Source organism: Platichthys flesus, chromosome 13 (genome assembly GCF_949316205.1).
Source record: "Platichthys flesus chromosome 13, fPlaFle2.1, whole genome shotgun sequence".
In the NCBI taxonomy this organism is placed as follows: domain Eukaryota; kingdom Metazoa; phylum Chordata; class Actinopteri; order Pleuronectiformes; family Pleuronectidae; genus Platichthys; species Platichthys flesus.
The window spans coordinates 15,081,739-15,098,303 of record NC_084957.1 but is presented as its reverse complement, the minus strand read 5'-3'; the positions used below and the strand labels follow the sequence as shown (position 1 = coordinate 15,098,303).

The 16,565-nt window shown below is 42.0% G+C and overlaps 1 protein-coding gene across 2 annotated transcripts in view; it reads right to left on the bottom strand.

Moving 5' to 3' along the window:
* col4a2 (collagen, type IV, alpha 2) overlaps positions 1-16,565 on the bottom strand; it is a 53,170-nt gene that overhangs the window by 22,531 nt on the left and 14,074 nt on the right. For both annotated transcript variants that reach the window (XM_062402664.1, XM_062402665.1), the window contains exon 4: positions 11,204-11,284. In XM_062402664.1, the coding sequence (XP_062258648.1) occupies positions 11,204-11,284 (81 nt within the window). The remainder of the gene's footprint in view (positions 1-11,203; positions 11,285-16,565) is intronic.

Below are 16,565 nucleotides of genomic sequence, written 5' to 3'. Positions count from 1 at the left end.
CTGCTTGAAATGTCTCATGGGGAAAGCGAGGGAGATGAAGTACGGGGATAAAAACAGATGACGTTCCGACAAAGTGATTTGTTTGTCCCCTCGCTTCGTTTCTCATGGAGATCTGCTGCTCTTTGTTTAAACGCTCGCCGCACAGTGGTTTGGCCCAGTTTACATCAGCATTAATGTGTTTAGGCTCTGAACTCATTTCTGCATGCACGTGTCGTTTCCCGCCGAGCACGTGCAGACGTTTGTGCCAGAGATCCGACGGTATTTTGGACCAGAGCGTCGGGGTCTGATAATGACCAGTGGTTAGACTGATGTGTGTGTGAGTGTGTGTGAGAGAGAGAGAGAGTGTGTGTGTCTTGAGGATGTGTGTTGAGGATCTAGACTCGAGGGGGGGGATCCCAGGCTGAGAACAGAACAGCTTGCACCTCCAGCTATCCCACAGGTCTCTGGGGTCCGACACCTGTGCTATTGCCTCATGGCGGAGGAACGAGGCGTCTGTGGTCCGAGCACATGTGTGTCTAAACAGGTCACAGCTGCAGCTTGCGTGTGTGTGTGTGTGTGTGTGTGTGTGTCTCTGTGGGAGAAAGAGCGAGACATGCCGCAAGGTCCCAAACGAGGTGTCGCCCTCACCTCAGAGACCAGCCACCTGTGAGCTTGTGTCGGGTGTCGGCGTGAGTCTGAGCGTATGTCTGTGTGTAATGAGCTCCATCATGGGCGTGCGGCCTCTAATATAATCCCACTGTTACATTTATCACTGCGATATAATGACATTACACTTTCCATACAGTGGATCGCCCAGAGCGCTGGGTGTCTTGTTGTTTATAAAGGCCCACAGAGGAAAAGTCAGTTTCCTAAACAGACTGTTCTCGGACATTGAACATCACACCCCAGGGCACAGAAATATGTGCAGTAAATTATATATGGTGTGAAACTGTTTGAGCGGACGCAGCAGCAATGGGCAGATGAGAGAATGTAGTTTTTTTGTATTTTACATTAGGATTTGTTAGCTTCACCCAAAGATGGTTTCCCTGATAAAAATGACCTTGAAAACATTATGATCCCTAATTGTCGGGCAATTAGAACAATAATAACTTTAGTGTTGAAATAAGTCATGGCACCGAGTTTATAAGCAGATAATCAATCTTGGCTATATTGTCTGATGACGAATAGCCTTTGAGGGCAATGTCCAATATTTTGGGGCTTCTGGAGTTGACAGCAGATTTGAAATGTCTAAAGTCTGATAAGGTACTTTTATCACACAAGTCACAAAACACTTACTGTGATACGTAGGTGTTTAAGGTCCAGAAAACAATTCGGCTAATCTGTATTAACAGATATCTGAAAAGGCAGATAACAGATGCATTTCAGTTAATGTGTTCTGCCTCTTTTAGTCTCCACATGGACAGTTTATCAATTGTGTCCAGGAGACTGGTCAAAATCCCCTGAGCTCCTCGGCTTGAAATGCCCCTGATCTCAACCAAATTGCATGGTCGTCCATTCATCTGTTGTTTCTATATCTATGTCTCGATCGACACTGTTATCCCTGCAGCCACACAGTTTACCTTCACAACTTAAATGAGTTATCAATGGATAACCTGGATTGAAAACAGTTTTTGCTAACATTGCTCTTTACAACCTTTTCTTTTATAAATGGTTTAAAAAAAAATAAAACAACGCACAGCAATGGGGAAAACCCATGTTTGGAAAGTGAGAGTCAAATACCCAGCTGTGACATTGGTGCTTCTTGCCATGGACTTCAGCCAGTCACATTAGTGTCAGGGATACCCATAATCCTCAAGGTCTCTTTCTGCACCCTCTAACCCATCCAGCTGGCCCCGTTCCATGGTCCAATTTTTGCCAATCTGGAAGACATTTTCCCACATGGCGATGCAGCACCCACTGTCCCTCCAGCTGCAATACACATTCCTTGATCGTTTGCATGGGAGCAAATCAGGGCAGGGGTCCAAGCATGTGTATGGTTTACTGAGCAACATGAATGAGTTGATTATCTTGAGTACATAAATTACATCAAGTTGTTATTCCTAATTTGAGTAAGCAGCAGATGGTGTTGGTTGGGGATGGTGTTTTACCAAAATTGGAAACAATTGCTCCCAGAGACCTCGTCTCTGCTCCTGAGAAAAAACTTCTGCACTGAAAACATGTCTTCAATATAAGTGGAACAAAAATGAGAGGATTCAAAGGAGATCTAATTGTTTCCTCTGCAGCCGGCCCCCCCCCGATGTAGATTTCACAACGAGGCCTGATGGGGAACACATGCCGTTACTGTGGTGACCCAAAGCTCTGGTCACATTTTTCCCACTCTGAGGATCGTCTTTGTGGAGCAGAACATTTCCTGAGTGCAGCCTACAAATCAAATCCAAACCTCCCAGAGGAGGATCAGCGTGAACACCTTGTTTACCCAATTTTCCTATTGTGAGAATTCAGACTGAGAGACATATTATAGATATGGAAAACATGCTGGGTGTTTGTGTGTGTTTGTCCTTGACAGGGAGATGGATTGAGCAGATGAAACAGTCCCAGCTTGTTTCTTTAAAGGGTGTTCGCAGCCATATTTCTCTGTCACCAGAATGTGACAAAGTGTGGTTAAGTCCAGAGAGCCAGGAGGCAAGAATGTAACCAGCAGAGAACAAACTTGCCCTCACGCCATGTTCTCTGCCTGACGATAACAGTCAGACCACAACAAGGCCAGTGTCTACAGCCAAAATACACACAAGGTCGACTGAAGAACTTGGATGTCATCATCAATTTTCCTGCTGTAGGATGGATAACATGATGATGACAGTGTCGAGGTGACAAAATGGCATTCTGGGATATCTAATGAAATTATCAAAATCAAGATTTCCTCTTGTTTTCACTCTCATGGTCAAGTAGATTCAATTCTCTTTTAGAGGACGACTTAAAATATTTTTAAACAAATATCTCTCAGGCAACTCAAGTATAAACTACGCACCGTGTGGCTCAGGAGGAAGAGCAGTTTGAGGTTCGATGCCTGTCTCCTTCCAAATGTCCTTGGACAAGGTAATGACAAAAGCTTTTGTTGGCTAATAAAATGACTCCCTGGCCTTGGAAATATCACATATAACTGGATTACATTACTACGTTAAGCTTATCAGCCATCCATGCTGACATTTGTAGATTACGTTTCAGCAGACGAAGAGGATGTAACCCCATCGTCTTTGGTCTTGTGCCGGCTAAATGAAAAGATGCAAACCCTCAAACTGTTGAGTTTTGCTCCTGTCACAGTCCAAGAAATCCCAAAACTTGACAGACCTGCTATTCCTAGTTAAGTTTTCTAAGCTACGATTATTTTAGCCAATGATGAATACTCTGAAGCAGTTGACAATTACTTAATCTTTAGTTATAATACATTACTTTTTGTGCATGTTACCCTGTGTTTGTGTGTGTGTGTGTGTAATCATTTTAAAAAGAGATGCCCCTTTGTCCGCACCAACAATAGTCCTCTTGTTCCCAAACCGCTACCATCGTCTTAAAATGATAGAGCGAGCCATTTTAATAGGCTCTTAAAGTCCGACCACTGATGTGTGCCGGACGGAGGGTCAAACCCGGCTTTCACTGTTATGGGAAAAAAAGAGTGAGGGGTGCAGTAAAGAATTTCTTTCTGATGAAAAATGTCAGTGGAGAAATATGATGTGATCTTTGCATTCAGTTTTCTGAGTTAAGTGGAGCTGCACTTTAGAGCAAGTTTGATAGTTTGTTTACTTTCAAGAAAGGTTTGTTTCTCACATAAGAAAGCAAAATTGCAAACTGAAATAATAAAAACATTTATGCTGGTTAAAATGTGGAAAAGTTACTCTAGTGATGAAATAACAGCAAATTATCACCTACTCTGCAGAACCACCCTCTGTGAATTTGGGGTTTTCATCGTGTTTCTCTCCTCTCACTATTTTCAGCGATGCTGTCTCCAGATGCAGCAGGCAGCTGTTTTTAGCTAAAACCAACTCGATAAACTCCAACACAGCCCCAGTCAGCAGGCAGACAGATTCTGTGGCTGGTTGTTGGAGCATTTAACAGCTGAAGAGACAGATAGTTTTCCCAGGAACTGGTGGATACCAAAGCAGAGCTAAAAGCAACATGGAAATCGGACTTGGATCTGTCAGGAGGTCAGAAACATGACTCAGAATAAATGTAAATGTTGCTGTGTGTCAGCTGGATTTGTGACTACATATAACGGCTGATGAACAGATTCTCCAAACAACTTCACGATACTTAAATGGACCACAATGTTATGTTTAAAGGTTGTCAAAAAAGTAGATATATTGATTATTTTACTCATGAGGTAACAGTTTATCAATCTTGTAAAAATCGTAAAATGGTTTAAAACCTAATTTTAAAGTTACACTATGCAACTTTTACAGAGCAAAAGTGACTTGAGGTGGTTTCATGTAAATAAAAATAAAAGTCTATCAACGTGTTGAGGCCTCTAAGTCTTTTTAACTGATCTAGAGTTCAGCATCACTCTTGAACTTGCTGGACCTGATTCTGTAGATTCAAGCTGCTACTATTGGTCAGTTGAACACACTACCTACTAAGCAAAGTTACAGAGTGGAAATGAAAGTGGCACCGTTCTTATCCAGGTCAGTGCTTAGTGTTGCTTTTACTTGATGTTTTTAGAACAATTAAAAAAAGTTCTTTGCACCCTTGTCCAAAATTTATTTTTGGGATTATGGTGCTTATTATTTCTAAGCAGATAGTTCTGAGTGGAGGAGTGAAGCCACACAAACCACATGAGGAATGTGTGAGGTGTGAACATTTAACAGGCTATTAAAGACTTTCTCCCAAGCTTGACTTTACTGTCTTTAACCATAACTTTTAACAGGTTCACACAGCGGCGGAGACGTCTTTAAAACCTCTGACCTGTAGCAACAGCCACCAATGATGCTTCCCTCCATCTAGTGTGTGTTACTGTATATCCTCATCACTGGGCTGCGTTAACACACACAAACAGCAGCTGAGAGTCTGTTTGTCTAAGCTCCTCTCCAGACATGTCCTACTGCTCCACAGCTTTAATTTTCACACAGGACAAAGCCAGCTCATGATCCCTGCTGAATTCCTCTCTCCAACATCCTAATGAAAGAAAATCCTTCTGCCTGAGGGTTTTAGTGAAAGCAGCAGGGTTGTAACCTCCAACCCTCCCGTACACTCACACTCACGTGCACCATCTCTTTTATTCTAAAGTTTTACTCCACAGTTGGTAGTTGTTCCTTGACAGACCCAGTCAAGGTCGAGGTCAGGGTAGAGATCAGGTTTGCATGTTTTGAGATGAGGGACTTATAGCTGTCATTATGAATCATTTGTCACTGACATGTGAAGGTACAACAAGCCCCTAATGCAAACTGACATGCCACGATACCGCGAACAAATCAGATCAAAAACGTATCAGTCCTCCTCTGCTGTCAGACTAAAACTCTCTATCTGAGGAGATGAATCATGACCGGCTGCTGACGGAGAGGCAGCTTTAATCAGAGGAGCGCAACCCTGATTTAAGGTCAAGAGTTATAGGGAGTTTATTTAATACACAGAGTTGGGCACATTGAGACAGTTTCCAGAGGGTATGCAGGGGCCATGATGTCGGTTTCACATGCATATCACTACTGTCACTTGAGAAACTCACCAGGGACAGAGGGAAAATTCTTGCTTTTCCACAGACTCCGGCCGTCCCCGCTCTAAACTTTCCTGTTTAAAATGGGCTGTTTACTTGACCTGTGGTGATGCTGGTTGCAGCTTTCTTTTGGAAACTGTAAAAGTGGCCTGCAGTAATTGAGATGGGGCGAGTAATGACTGATTGCGGGACTCATCCGCTGAATCTGCACCCCCACCGCACAAAGAGTGTTTACGTGTTTACTCAAAAGATCGGTAAAGCGTCCTGAGCACTGGTCACCTATTCATTAAAATTGTGTTAACATTGAAGGCATCGTGTGTCCAAATCGCACTTAACTCAACACTTCCTTGGGCCTTTAACAATACTCATTTCAAGTGTGAAGCAGATAAGATGAACAGTTTTTTACCTATATGAGTCACATCCAAACAGATTGAGAGATTTATGGAAATATTTGATAGATGTCACATATTTGCGAGTTTTAGGATTTGCTTTGAAAAGGTTTAATACATGGAGGGGTTGTAAAATGTTCTCACTGTGAAGAGGTCACGGTCAAGCAAGCGCAGTAAAAAAAAACAAAAAAAAAACACTGATACAGAGTTTACATCCTTCAGTGCAAACACCATATATTCAACTCTTTGATGTCTTGATGAACGAACAGCATTCCTCTCTGTGCCGCTATCCTGTCCTTGAGCAGACAGGAAAGTACATCACATTACAGTCATGGGTACTGGATTCAGAAAGGAGGTATGTCTGACTTGTTTTTCATCTTTGCCATTTATAGCTTCAGCCAAACACAGACGATCTTGTTTCCCACAAAAACAGGGACTGTCCATATTAAAAAAAGATCAGTGGAGCGTCATTGTGTTCAGCTTCCTGAGACGTGTGTCACTTCCTGCTCTTCATCAGCTGTCGCAGCTTTTCCCAGGGTGGAAAAGGCCAGCGTATCTCCATCTGCACAGTGTCTGCGATGGTGATTAAAATCGTCACTTTCACACACACACCCACGTTATCTTTCTCCCCCGAACACATGTCTCTCAATGTGTTGTAATCTCTGCTTGTCCACTCTGTGGGACAGTGAGCTCATGCGGATGGACGCTTCTGTTCGTTAATCCAAAGTTTCTATTTCTCAGTACGACCCGGGCGCCACTCCCCGTTTCTGAGAACAGATGACAGAGAGACTCCCGGCAACAAAAGACAGCATTGATCTCCTAAACATGTTTTCTGGTGAGGACGTGGAGAAGCTTGTGTTCAGTTTCTCGTGCTCTCATTGATTTTTCATGCTTAAGTCGGCTATTTTTACAGCACCTGAGATCATCCTCTCTATCTTTGACCGCTCTGCACTTTCTTCGTAAAGGAGCCAACACTACTGTGCGATTACAACTCTGCCCTTTCCCTTCAGCTATACTTTTGTGAACTACACTTCAGATGCTTTGTATGCCTAATTGCTTTAATCAACTTGATTGTTCTGCGTTTTTATTTCCAATCTGAGGAGTCCAATCCACAACTAATGCAGGAGAACAATGAGGACTTTATGAAGTATGCTGTAGGCAGCTTGATTTTTTTTCTGTGCGCCTTCTCTGTCAGGGGCAGTGGGTGGTAGGGCCAGCGAGTCGGCCTGCCAAATCTTTGTCCTCCCTCCAAAGCAGAAAACCAGTGGAATTAACATATTTACCCCCACCAAACAATCCAATTCATTCTTCCTGTCTCTCTCACGCTCTCTCCATCTGTCTCTGTCATTTGAATCCACTCTAAGTCTCACTGTCTGTATCATGATGCCTGTTCTAACACATGAACTCTAGCATTCATTCACAAAGTACCTTGTGTGACCCTCTGTCCACTGAGACATAATTCATGTTCCTTTCCATCATGTATTACATTTTCATCTTGCATGGAAATAAAACTCTTTGCATTAAAAGATTTTGTGGCCACTGGGGGGCCACATGACAAAACACAACACTGATATTTTATCCCCTTTTAAAGTTATATAGAATAAGTCGCCAAGTAGTAGTTTATATACACATCCAGCAGACACAAAGCAAGTAGCTCATGTTTCTTGGCCCTTAATTAAATGGAAGACCAAATTTCATGCTAATTTTTGCCAGTTTTTGGTCTCCACCAACCATAGAGGGAAATATTTGGCTCTAGGAATGGTCACCAGCTAGTCACTACGTGTGTCCTCTAAAGCTGTCCACGCTTTCCAAAAATCAAGTTCAAATGAAATTGATATGACACGCAGTTTGTGAATATGCTAGTGTCCTTGATTTTCAATCCAAAACAAAATGAACGTTCACTTGGAGTCATGTTTCTGGCCATTTCATGAATGGAGGTCTGATGTTAACCCTCATTTTAGCCCTGTTGGTGTCTGCCACCCACAAAGGGAAATATCTGGCTCTATGTGTACCAGCGAGCCACTAACGTTGTCTATTAGAGCTGTTTACCAAAAACCTGAATGAATTCCAAATGATAAATGATGGCCCTGATGTCTATTGGCTGTTTGGTACTAAACCGGCAGCGTACAGGGTTTTTTATGGGATTCAAGCCACTGAAATACTGAGTTAATCACAACAGGAAATACCATTCAAATAGAGGTTTGATTAATTTCAGCTTAAAAATTACACTAATTCCAACTGGACTTCTCCCATCTCCCACAGGTGGACAATGTGGTGATTCTGCGCCAGCAACTGAATCCTACAACCTCACAGAGCAGCCAAACCAAGATGCTGACATGACCACAGCCACCCATTAACAACCATCACCTAATCTCCACAGCTGCAAGCCACAGCAGATCCAGGCAGCTGTGAAGGATCAGTTTGATCCGTCCAGGGAGGCGTTCGTCGTCATGACTCTCCTCTGGGGGGAAGAGATTTGGACGGACCGGAGACAGTCAAGAAGCAAGAGAGACGGAGGGATGAACACATCTGCGATAAAAGCCGTATTGGTTTCCATTGCATTAACAAACAAGCACATCTGTTGGGTAATGCTTTTGAGGGGGGGGGGGATTTACTAGATGCAATGAAATACATCAGAAACCACAACTTACGCACATAACACAAAGACAATGTATATTTCCTGGATTCTTGGAAAAATCGTATTAGTTAGAAATATAGCAATGTGTACTGGGAGAGAAATGTGTGTATAATTCATCTTTACCACATCAGATATTTCCAAAGCGCTTTGGATGGCCTCGCTGTTGAACTGTGCTACATAAACAAACTTGCATTGGATGAGTAGAAATGTTTGAAATATGACCAGAGTCATTTTGTACTTTTAGCTCTTTTTTTCATAGATAAACCACAAGTGATGTCGAGGTCTGACTGCCAAATAAAAAGCTCTTCACTCTCCCCACACAGTCATTATCGCGTCTTCACTGAACTATCAAAACTCTTTCCCTCACATCTGGTTAATGCAGAGAAAGAGGAAGAGAGAGGTGGTCCGCTGACCCTGTCATCGGACCTTTGTGTTCTTCAGATGTGGAATGTGGAACTTCCTCTCTCCGTGCCTCCTTGTGGGGTTTCCTGTACCCATAGCAGGCGTGCAGGTCAAAGGTCAGGCTACTGTAAAGTTGATCGGGTGAATTCTTGTTGCGTGCCAACAGAACAGTTGCTAGACCGATCCCATCTTCACCTCAGTATTTTCTTTTAAAGAATGGTTCCCTCAGGAGCCGTTCTTCTGGTCGGCGAAACATTTCTGAGAGAACATTTCAGTCCTTTACCACATCCCACAGATTAAACTCAGAAGTTAATGTGCAGTTTAGGTACAGAAACCGAGGAAATAGGTCAAATCTGCAGTGGAACACTTTAAAACTAACAATAGGTTAAACTAAATGTTTTGTGTATATATTTATATATATATCACTGTGGTTTTATTCACAGCAGATTAAGTGACTAATGATGACTGGATAATGCAATTCAGTTCTCTTCTTCAGCAGGTACGTTTAATATACATTTTTACATAAACATAGTTTATTTGCATATGTTCTATATGCACATAGAAACAAAGGATGTGTATATGCAACATTTACATGTTAATTACCAGGTTTTGTTGCATTTTTTGGCCCGGAAAGTAAAAATTATGTGAAAACGATCTGTTGACAGATCAAATCTGCAAATATGTCGGTATTGACATTTATTTTTGCTGATATGTGTTCATATGAAACTTTTTTTTACTGAATGAACTACACAGAAAAGATCTGCATTATGTTTACATTTTACGTATAAAATATTTTTTTTTTCGAGTTCTATATATTTGTTTTAATTATTTATTTATTTCTTTTTCTCTTCTTTATTTATATTTATTGATAATAAGGTTTATGATTAAACTGTAAACAATAAAGCCTCAATTACAAACAACATATTTTTAAATATATATCTATATCTGCAAAAATAGATGTATCGGCATTGGTCTCCAACAATCCATATCAGTTTGGTTATAATAAAAATACAAATTTTACTAATAACATTTAAAAAAAACAAGCATTAAGTATGAATACCAGGGTGTCAGATCTATTTTGGAAGTTGACCTACCCCAAAACGGTTTACTACATATTCTGTAGCTCAACCTGCAGAAAGTGGTCAGAACTAAGCCCAGTTTGTAGCTCAGTTTTTGAAGAAATTTTTATTCCTGCACTCTACAACCATATGTGAGCTAAGATTACCCATAAACCAACTCTCTACTTCCCGATTTAAAGCTTGTGTTGAGTATAGTGTTTGCTGCCTGATTCTGAAAATAACAAAACTTTAAGTGTGAGGAACCTGAGTCCAGCGATTAGAACGCTATCAGACGATCTCCACAGCACATATGAGGCCAAAAGCAGTTTTATTCATGCAGAACCTCAGTCCCTCACTCAACATTTGCTATCTCTGAGTGTTTAGTCTACGTCTGTCTCTCTCCGATATAAAAACCCTCTGGCATCAGGTCCGTCTCTTTTTTCTGTCCGTCATTGCTCTGGCTGATGTGTCTCCCACACTTCACACACTCCCTCCACTGGGGCCTCCTCTTGCTCTGGGGTTAATGGTTTGAACCTCATCACTTTAGCTGTAGCATCGTCTGATAAGGGTTTCAGAATAATGAGTCTCGGCAGCAGTCTTCCACGTGGCTGAATGCCCACTTCGGTCACATAAATTCCCATTAACCAACTTCGTTTATAGTTCATTGTTGTGATGCTTTGATTTTCCACGAAAGAGCCTGGATAAGACATGATGCTTCTATTTTGTGTTGGTAACAGAGACAATGCTCACATGAGGCACAGACCATTACGTTCATTCTTTACACAACATCCACTTGGTTTCAGCTTTAGCCAATCTGGAGTAATAAATGCTATAAATCAAAGCAGCTTGGCTGCTCTCCTTGGGTTTAAAGGATGATCCTTTCAGAGAAATTTGGAAAAAGTCTCCATTTTATTGATAATGCGGTTTTAAGAAGCATCATGTGTGATCATGGCCTTTTTTGGTATATTCCAGAGAGAAAACCAAGAGCTGGTTAACACAGAGGAAGAGCGAAGGAGAGAGAAATAGAGCGGCACGTTTACGGTGCTAGTTAGAACAGTAGTTGGAGTTTAGGACTTACCCTGGCACCCTTCTCTGGGAAACATTTACAATCTCCACTGCAGTCTCTTCCTCCGCAGGGGCCGCTGTGCTTCTTCCCACCCTGTCACACACAAATCACACAACATGGAGGTCAGGGATGGCTTATGAGAGGTCAGAGTGCAGAGGTCAAACATACTCAAAACTGTAAAGCAGCAAAATATTTTGCTGTCTGCTTCATTTGCATAAACACAAGGAAAGTTGTGCTTCCATGTTGTGTTGCTTGCCATTCTCTTGATGCATTTCATGGGTCACCGTGTGGATTAAATTGTTGTGTAGGTGTGACCGCCTGTGTTTGTTTACAATGTGGTTTGTGAAACGTGCAGTTTGTTGCTGTCCTGTCTGAGCAGTTGAGTAAATTGGTCCACTGTGAAGTTAGGATGTTTAGGATTCTTCTCTAGTGACTCATGATGGACATCCAGACATAATGGACAGCCATGAAAGTCCTATTCATCAGAGAGGCTGCGTCCCGCCACTGGACAGCCACAATTTGTCTTTGGATGTCTGCATACCAACTCAAACCACCCACTATCACAGGCCGATCTGTGCTAGAAATGACACAAGCACACACACACACACACACACACACACACACACACGCACACACACACAGCCCATGAGGTCAGTGTGGACATGACTCGATCAAAGAGAGCGTGGACACAAGCGGGATTTCCCAACCCACAGGTCAGAGGTGTCCTGAGCCCACTGAGATGTCTGGATACGTTCATGACGACAGAATGGAGACTTTGAGAACCTTTGCTTTTATGTTGTGTTTTATAGGAAAATACCTTGTAAAATTCAAGCTGAGGAGAATAAGCTTTACATCCTTTGCATGAGCACATTTCTTACTCATCAGAAGCAAAGGCAAAATAGTTTGAAACCTTAGCAAAACAGTACAAACAGCTGCCACTTTTAGATTTGAACTCCGGAAAATGTCAGGAATATTGTGAGTGGAGTTCGCCTTTCGAAGAACACTCTTGAATCTCATTGTCTTTCTAAGTTGACATCTAAGTCTGTATCTCCACCCAAACATATACGTCCAGTTTCGCCTATAAGAAACATCACCAACATGACCACTGGGAATTTTCCAGCTGTATTCACACATGGGCTCAGTCCGACATTTCCTGGAAAATGTCCAGAGTTCAGTGCATGTGTGAAAGCAGTTTACATGCTGAGATTCACATCTTCACCTCCACTGCTGCAAAACCTCAAGACTTTAGCTCTAATTTGTTGCGTGAATCAATGAATCACTGATCCAAATGTTCTTTTAATGGACGTGTGGGTCAATCAGTGACTAAACCGTGCAGCACTGTTTCCATTTAAATGCCTGGCTGGAAAACAAAGCTTTATGATAGTTGAATTATTCCACGGAACTTTTCCCTGCTGTGAATACAGATGCAACACAACACAACAAATTAAGCATTTTACTCCCAGGTTAAGGTATACAAGTCTTTTCAGTGTCTTTGACTTAGCTTATTAGTACAGTGTGAGTAAAACTGTCTATACAGACATGCAGAGACGCTTCGTGTTGCTGACGTCTCTGTGTCGGCCCACGTCCTCCACCCACACAGCCATACCATAGCCTGCTTAGGCAGCAAATGCCTCGATACCCTCCCTTCTCCCTTGCCGAGAAAATGGACACATTATGCCCACAATGGTAACAAAGTGGCTGATAAAGAATCAGAAGATTTCTCCCTCCGCATTTGGACAGCAGATCCCAGCGCCCCCGAAGACAAAGGCCACATTGAGAACCTCCTCACACACAAAGGCCGTCTTTTAATGTGCAGACGTCGTCCTTTAATGATCCCCTATCGCCTCAACAAAAAGACCCTCTTCGCCGCCATTATGGAATGCACAAGGCTGCATTTCTTTGCTGACTATCGGTGGATGTGTGGGGTCCCCTCCAAACTGCTGTTGGATCTAGTTAAGACAAGCTGTGATGAGCTCAGTTTCAGCCTGAAATACGATGGTGACAGACTCACTCTGTCCACAAACAATATTCTTCTTTCATGTCCCTAATGTTCCCAGCCCAAGCGTCGTCTCTGTGAACACCTTGGCAACGTTTTATCCTCTGGAGTGGACGAAAAAGTCACGACATGACCTTTCTCCACAGTGAGGTGGAAATCCAGAACACGGACAATGGACGGCGTCATCTCCGAACAGGCCCACAAAGGACAAGCTCCCCATAAAGGCGATGCACCATCAATTCAACTTTCAACCATTTACAGGTTGGAAATAGCTGGTGGCTGTTTCAGCAGACAATAGGATTTTGCTGCAGCATCCTGTTTTCTCCACCCGACGACTTACTGGAAAGTAATTGGATGATATTGTGGAGGTGCATTTTCAATGAAGCACTGAACAATAAAAACTTAAAATTTTAATGGAAAAAGATGACGTTCAAAAACTTTTTGCAAATAGTCCACCAACAATTAACTATTCCCTGTCTTTCTCAGGGTGCTTTCTCATAGGTGCCTCTTCACTAATACACACACGAGGGAACCACTAATTCACCATCCTGTCTGATCGCAGACTTCAACTACACGTCTTCTATCAGACAACGTCACCAAAAGGACGATAACAAAATTATAGATAAAAATCCCATGTTGGAATCGTTAGAGCTGATTTTCGCTCAATGTTAGATATTTATATGCAAATGGACAGAGCCTTCTTTCTGCCTTGTTGGGTCTGAGAAAACTGAACAACAAATGTGACAAAGGCGGTGTGTTCAGGTTAAAGAAAAATTGTCAGAGGGACCTTTTTAACCATGTGCTTTATCAGATCAAAACTACAGGTCTAAAAGCTGTAACCGGTAGAAAGAATGACATGAATCCAGACCACCCAGCACCACAGCAGGGGGTCATACAGTCCATTACCGTAAATCTGACACCTATAAGCCGTAGTGAGAGAGGTCAGGCTCCTAGTCTCAGTAGAGAATACTTTATCAGGCTATTGCTATTTGTCTAGCAGTGAAGGGTGATTTCGGGTCGACACGTGCCCATGAGCTGCGAGTGTTTCCCATATTTATAAAAGAACCCATTAATATCTCCTTTCTTTACTCTAGACAGATTTGAGAGTGTAATAAGCAACTTCCATTATCTTTGACATGAGGGCTGTCAAACAACAGTGTATATGACATGAAACACTGACCATATGCACAGAGCAATTCCTGGGATCTGGTCTGTTGTGATCATTCATCCAGGGCCTCTTGTTTACAGAACAACCCTTCAGTGTTGATAATCTTTTATATCCTATGAACCGCTGTCAGTGGCACCGATGTAAACACGCTTTCTACACAGATTCATATCCATACTTGAAGCTGTGCATCTGGGTACATCGCTCAGACCAAACACACGTGACAGCGCAATAAAACATTTTATAAAGGTTGACGCAGGGAAATAGGTTGAGTCTGTCGAAGTAACAACATGCTGTTTTCCTCTCAGAGCCAACACGGCGTCCCCTTAGGGAGAATAATATATTCCTCTGCCATATGTGTTTGGAATAAGAAACAAAGATGGACAACATGACAACTCCCCAAAAGTGAGGCCAAAGTGACTCAATTGCCCCCTGGTGGCTGGCTGCACTATAGGTCATACATCTCACCACCTCCAGATAAATGAATGGGACATGGAACAAATTAAAGTGAAATATGTCCAAGGTGGAGACGTGTTGTCCATCTTCATTTACAGTCTATCTTCTACTTTTTCTGTTTTATGGTGGGCGGCAATTTGCTTTAAGGTGCATTACCACCATCAACTCAATTATACAGTCTATGGTCCGTGTGCGGGCCATATCACATCTTTGATATTAAGTCATCTGTCACTACCTGTTTTTGAAAGTCCTTCCTTGAAAAACTAATTAAACACTGACACACTGCTGTATGAAGATGAACTGTACATGTTCGCCATGCAACAGTGGTCAGATTAATGCCTCCCTGACTGAGCAATGTTGTTTTTGTTTCCTCCCTGCTCCTTATGGCTGAGCTGGAGCTTCACTCTGAACGTGCACCGACTCCTTCAGTGTAATGTACAGTGAATGAAATCTAAGCAGCTGGGTCAACAGCGACTCTTTCTCACGCTCAGCTTCTCACTCGCCCTCCTCCTTCCTGCCGACACACACATTAACAAATCACTGTGATCAATGCCATTAAAATGAAATACGGAGGGTTTATTTGGATTTGTAAAGCAGGTGATCCAGTGAGCGTTGGATTTTAATTACATTCCTCATCCGTAAAGAAAGAGCGGCGACAGATGCTGTTACAAGCCATCAGTAAGAAATATGGCATGAGACGTAATGGAGTTAAACACATTGCTTTCCCCTTCATAACTATTACGTTATTATTGTCTATGAATGTGAGGATTAGTTTCGACGAGAGTATAACGCTCCTACCAGGAGTCTAATAAAGGTAAACTGGAGGCAGTGGCACAGAGTCTCAAATAATAACTGATTTACTAATAAGTTTAACAACATCTATATGTATTGTTGCTATGGTTTACAGCAGTATCTGGTGTCATGTGAAAAGTGGTTTAACTGTTGACTTGTGTTATTTTTGACTTATGTTATGTTTGACCTATGCCATCATTTTATAGGATGTGAGCCTCTCCCATAGATATAATGTAACACCTCTGCCAAGGCCCTTAAATCAAATCAAGCAGCACCAAATTGCGCAATCTCATAAATATCCATCCCCTAAATTCGCCTGTTTTTCCATCAAAATCCATGAATCATTCTCTGTGAAATCAGGGAAAATATCCATAAGATCACAATTCTAAAGAAGGTTATAAGAAAATGCTGGATCTGTCCCTGAGGCCAGATCAACATCAAACTTGAATATGTTGATTCATGGACCATGTCCCATCATTCCACCAAGTTTCATGGAAACCTATTCAGTAGATTTGGCATAATCCTGCTAAAAATCAGACCAACAAACATGGACAGGGGAGAAAACATAACCTCTTTAATTAGACGCAAAGCGAAACCTTTGGATAGGCGTCTTCCCCTGCCTTATAGATTCTTGAATTATAATTGCCCATTTTTATCTTCATCTTACTCCCCATTCTTTTATAGTGTACCACCATCATACCATATTATATTCTCAGATGTGATGATCGTCGGTTTGTGTGATTTGTCTGTGGTCAGCTTGAGTCACCATAGTATTGTTTTTCTTTTTGTGAACACTTTGCAGTAGTTTTACCATAGACATAACCACTTCCTGTCAATGTCAAGCAGCCAAAATAAACATCGACCAGACAAAAACACAGGACAAACGCAGACCAAACAAACTGAAGTCAAATTATAAATCAGTTCCAGAGGAATAATTTCAGCTACAACTGAAAGAGTCGCGTTGG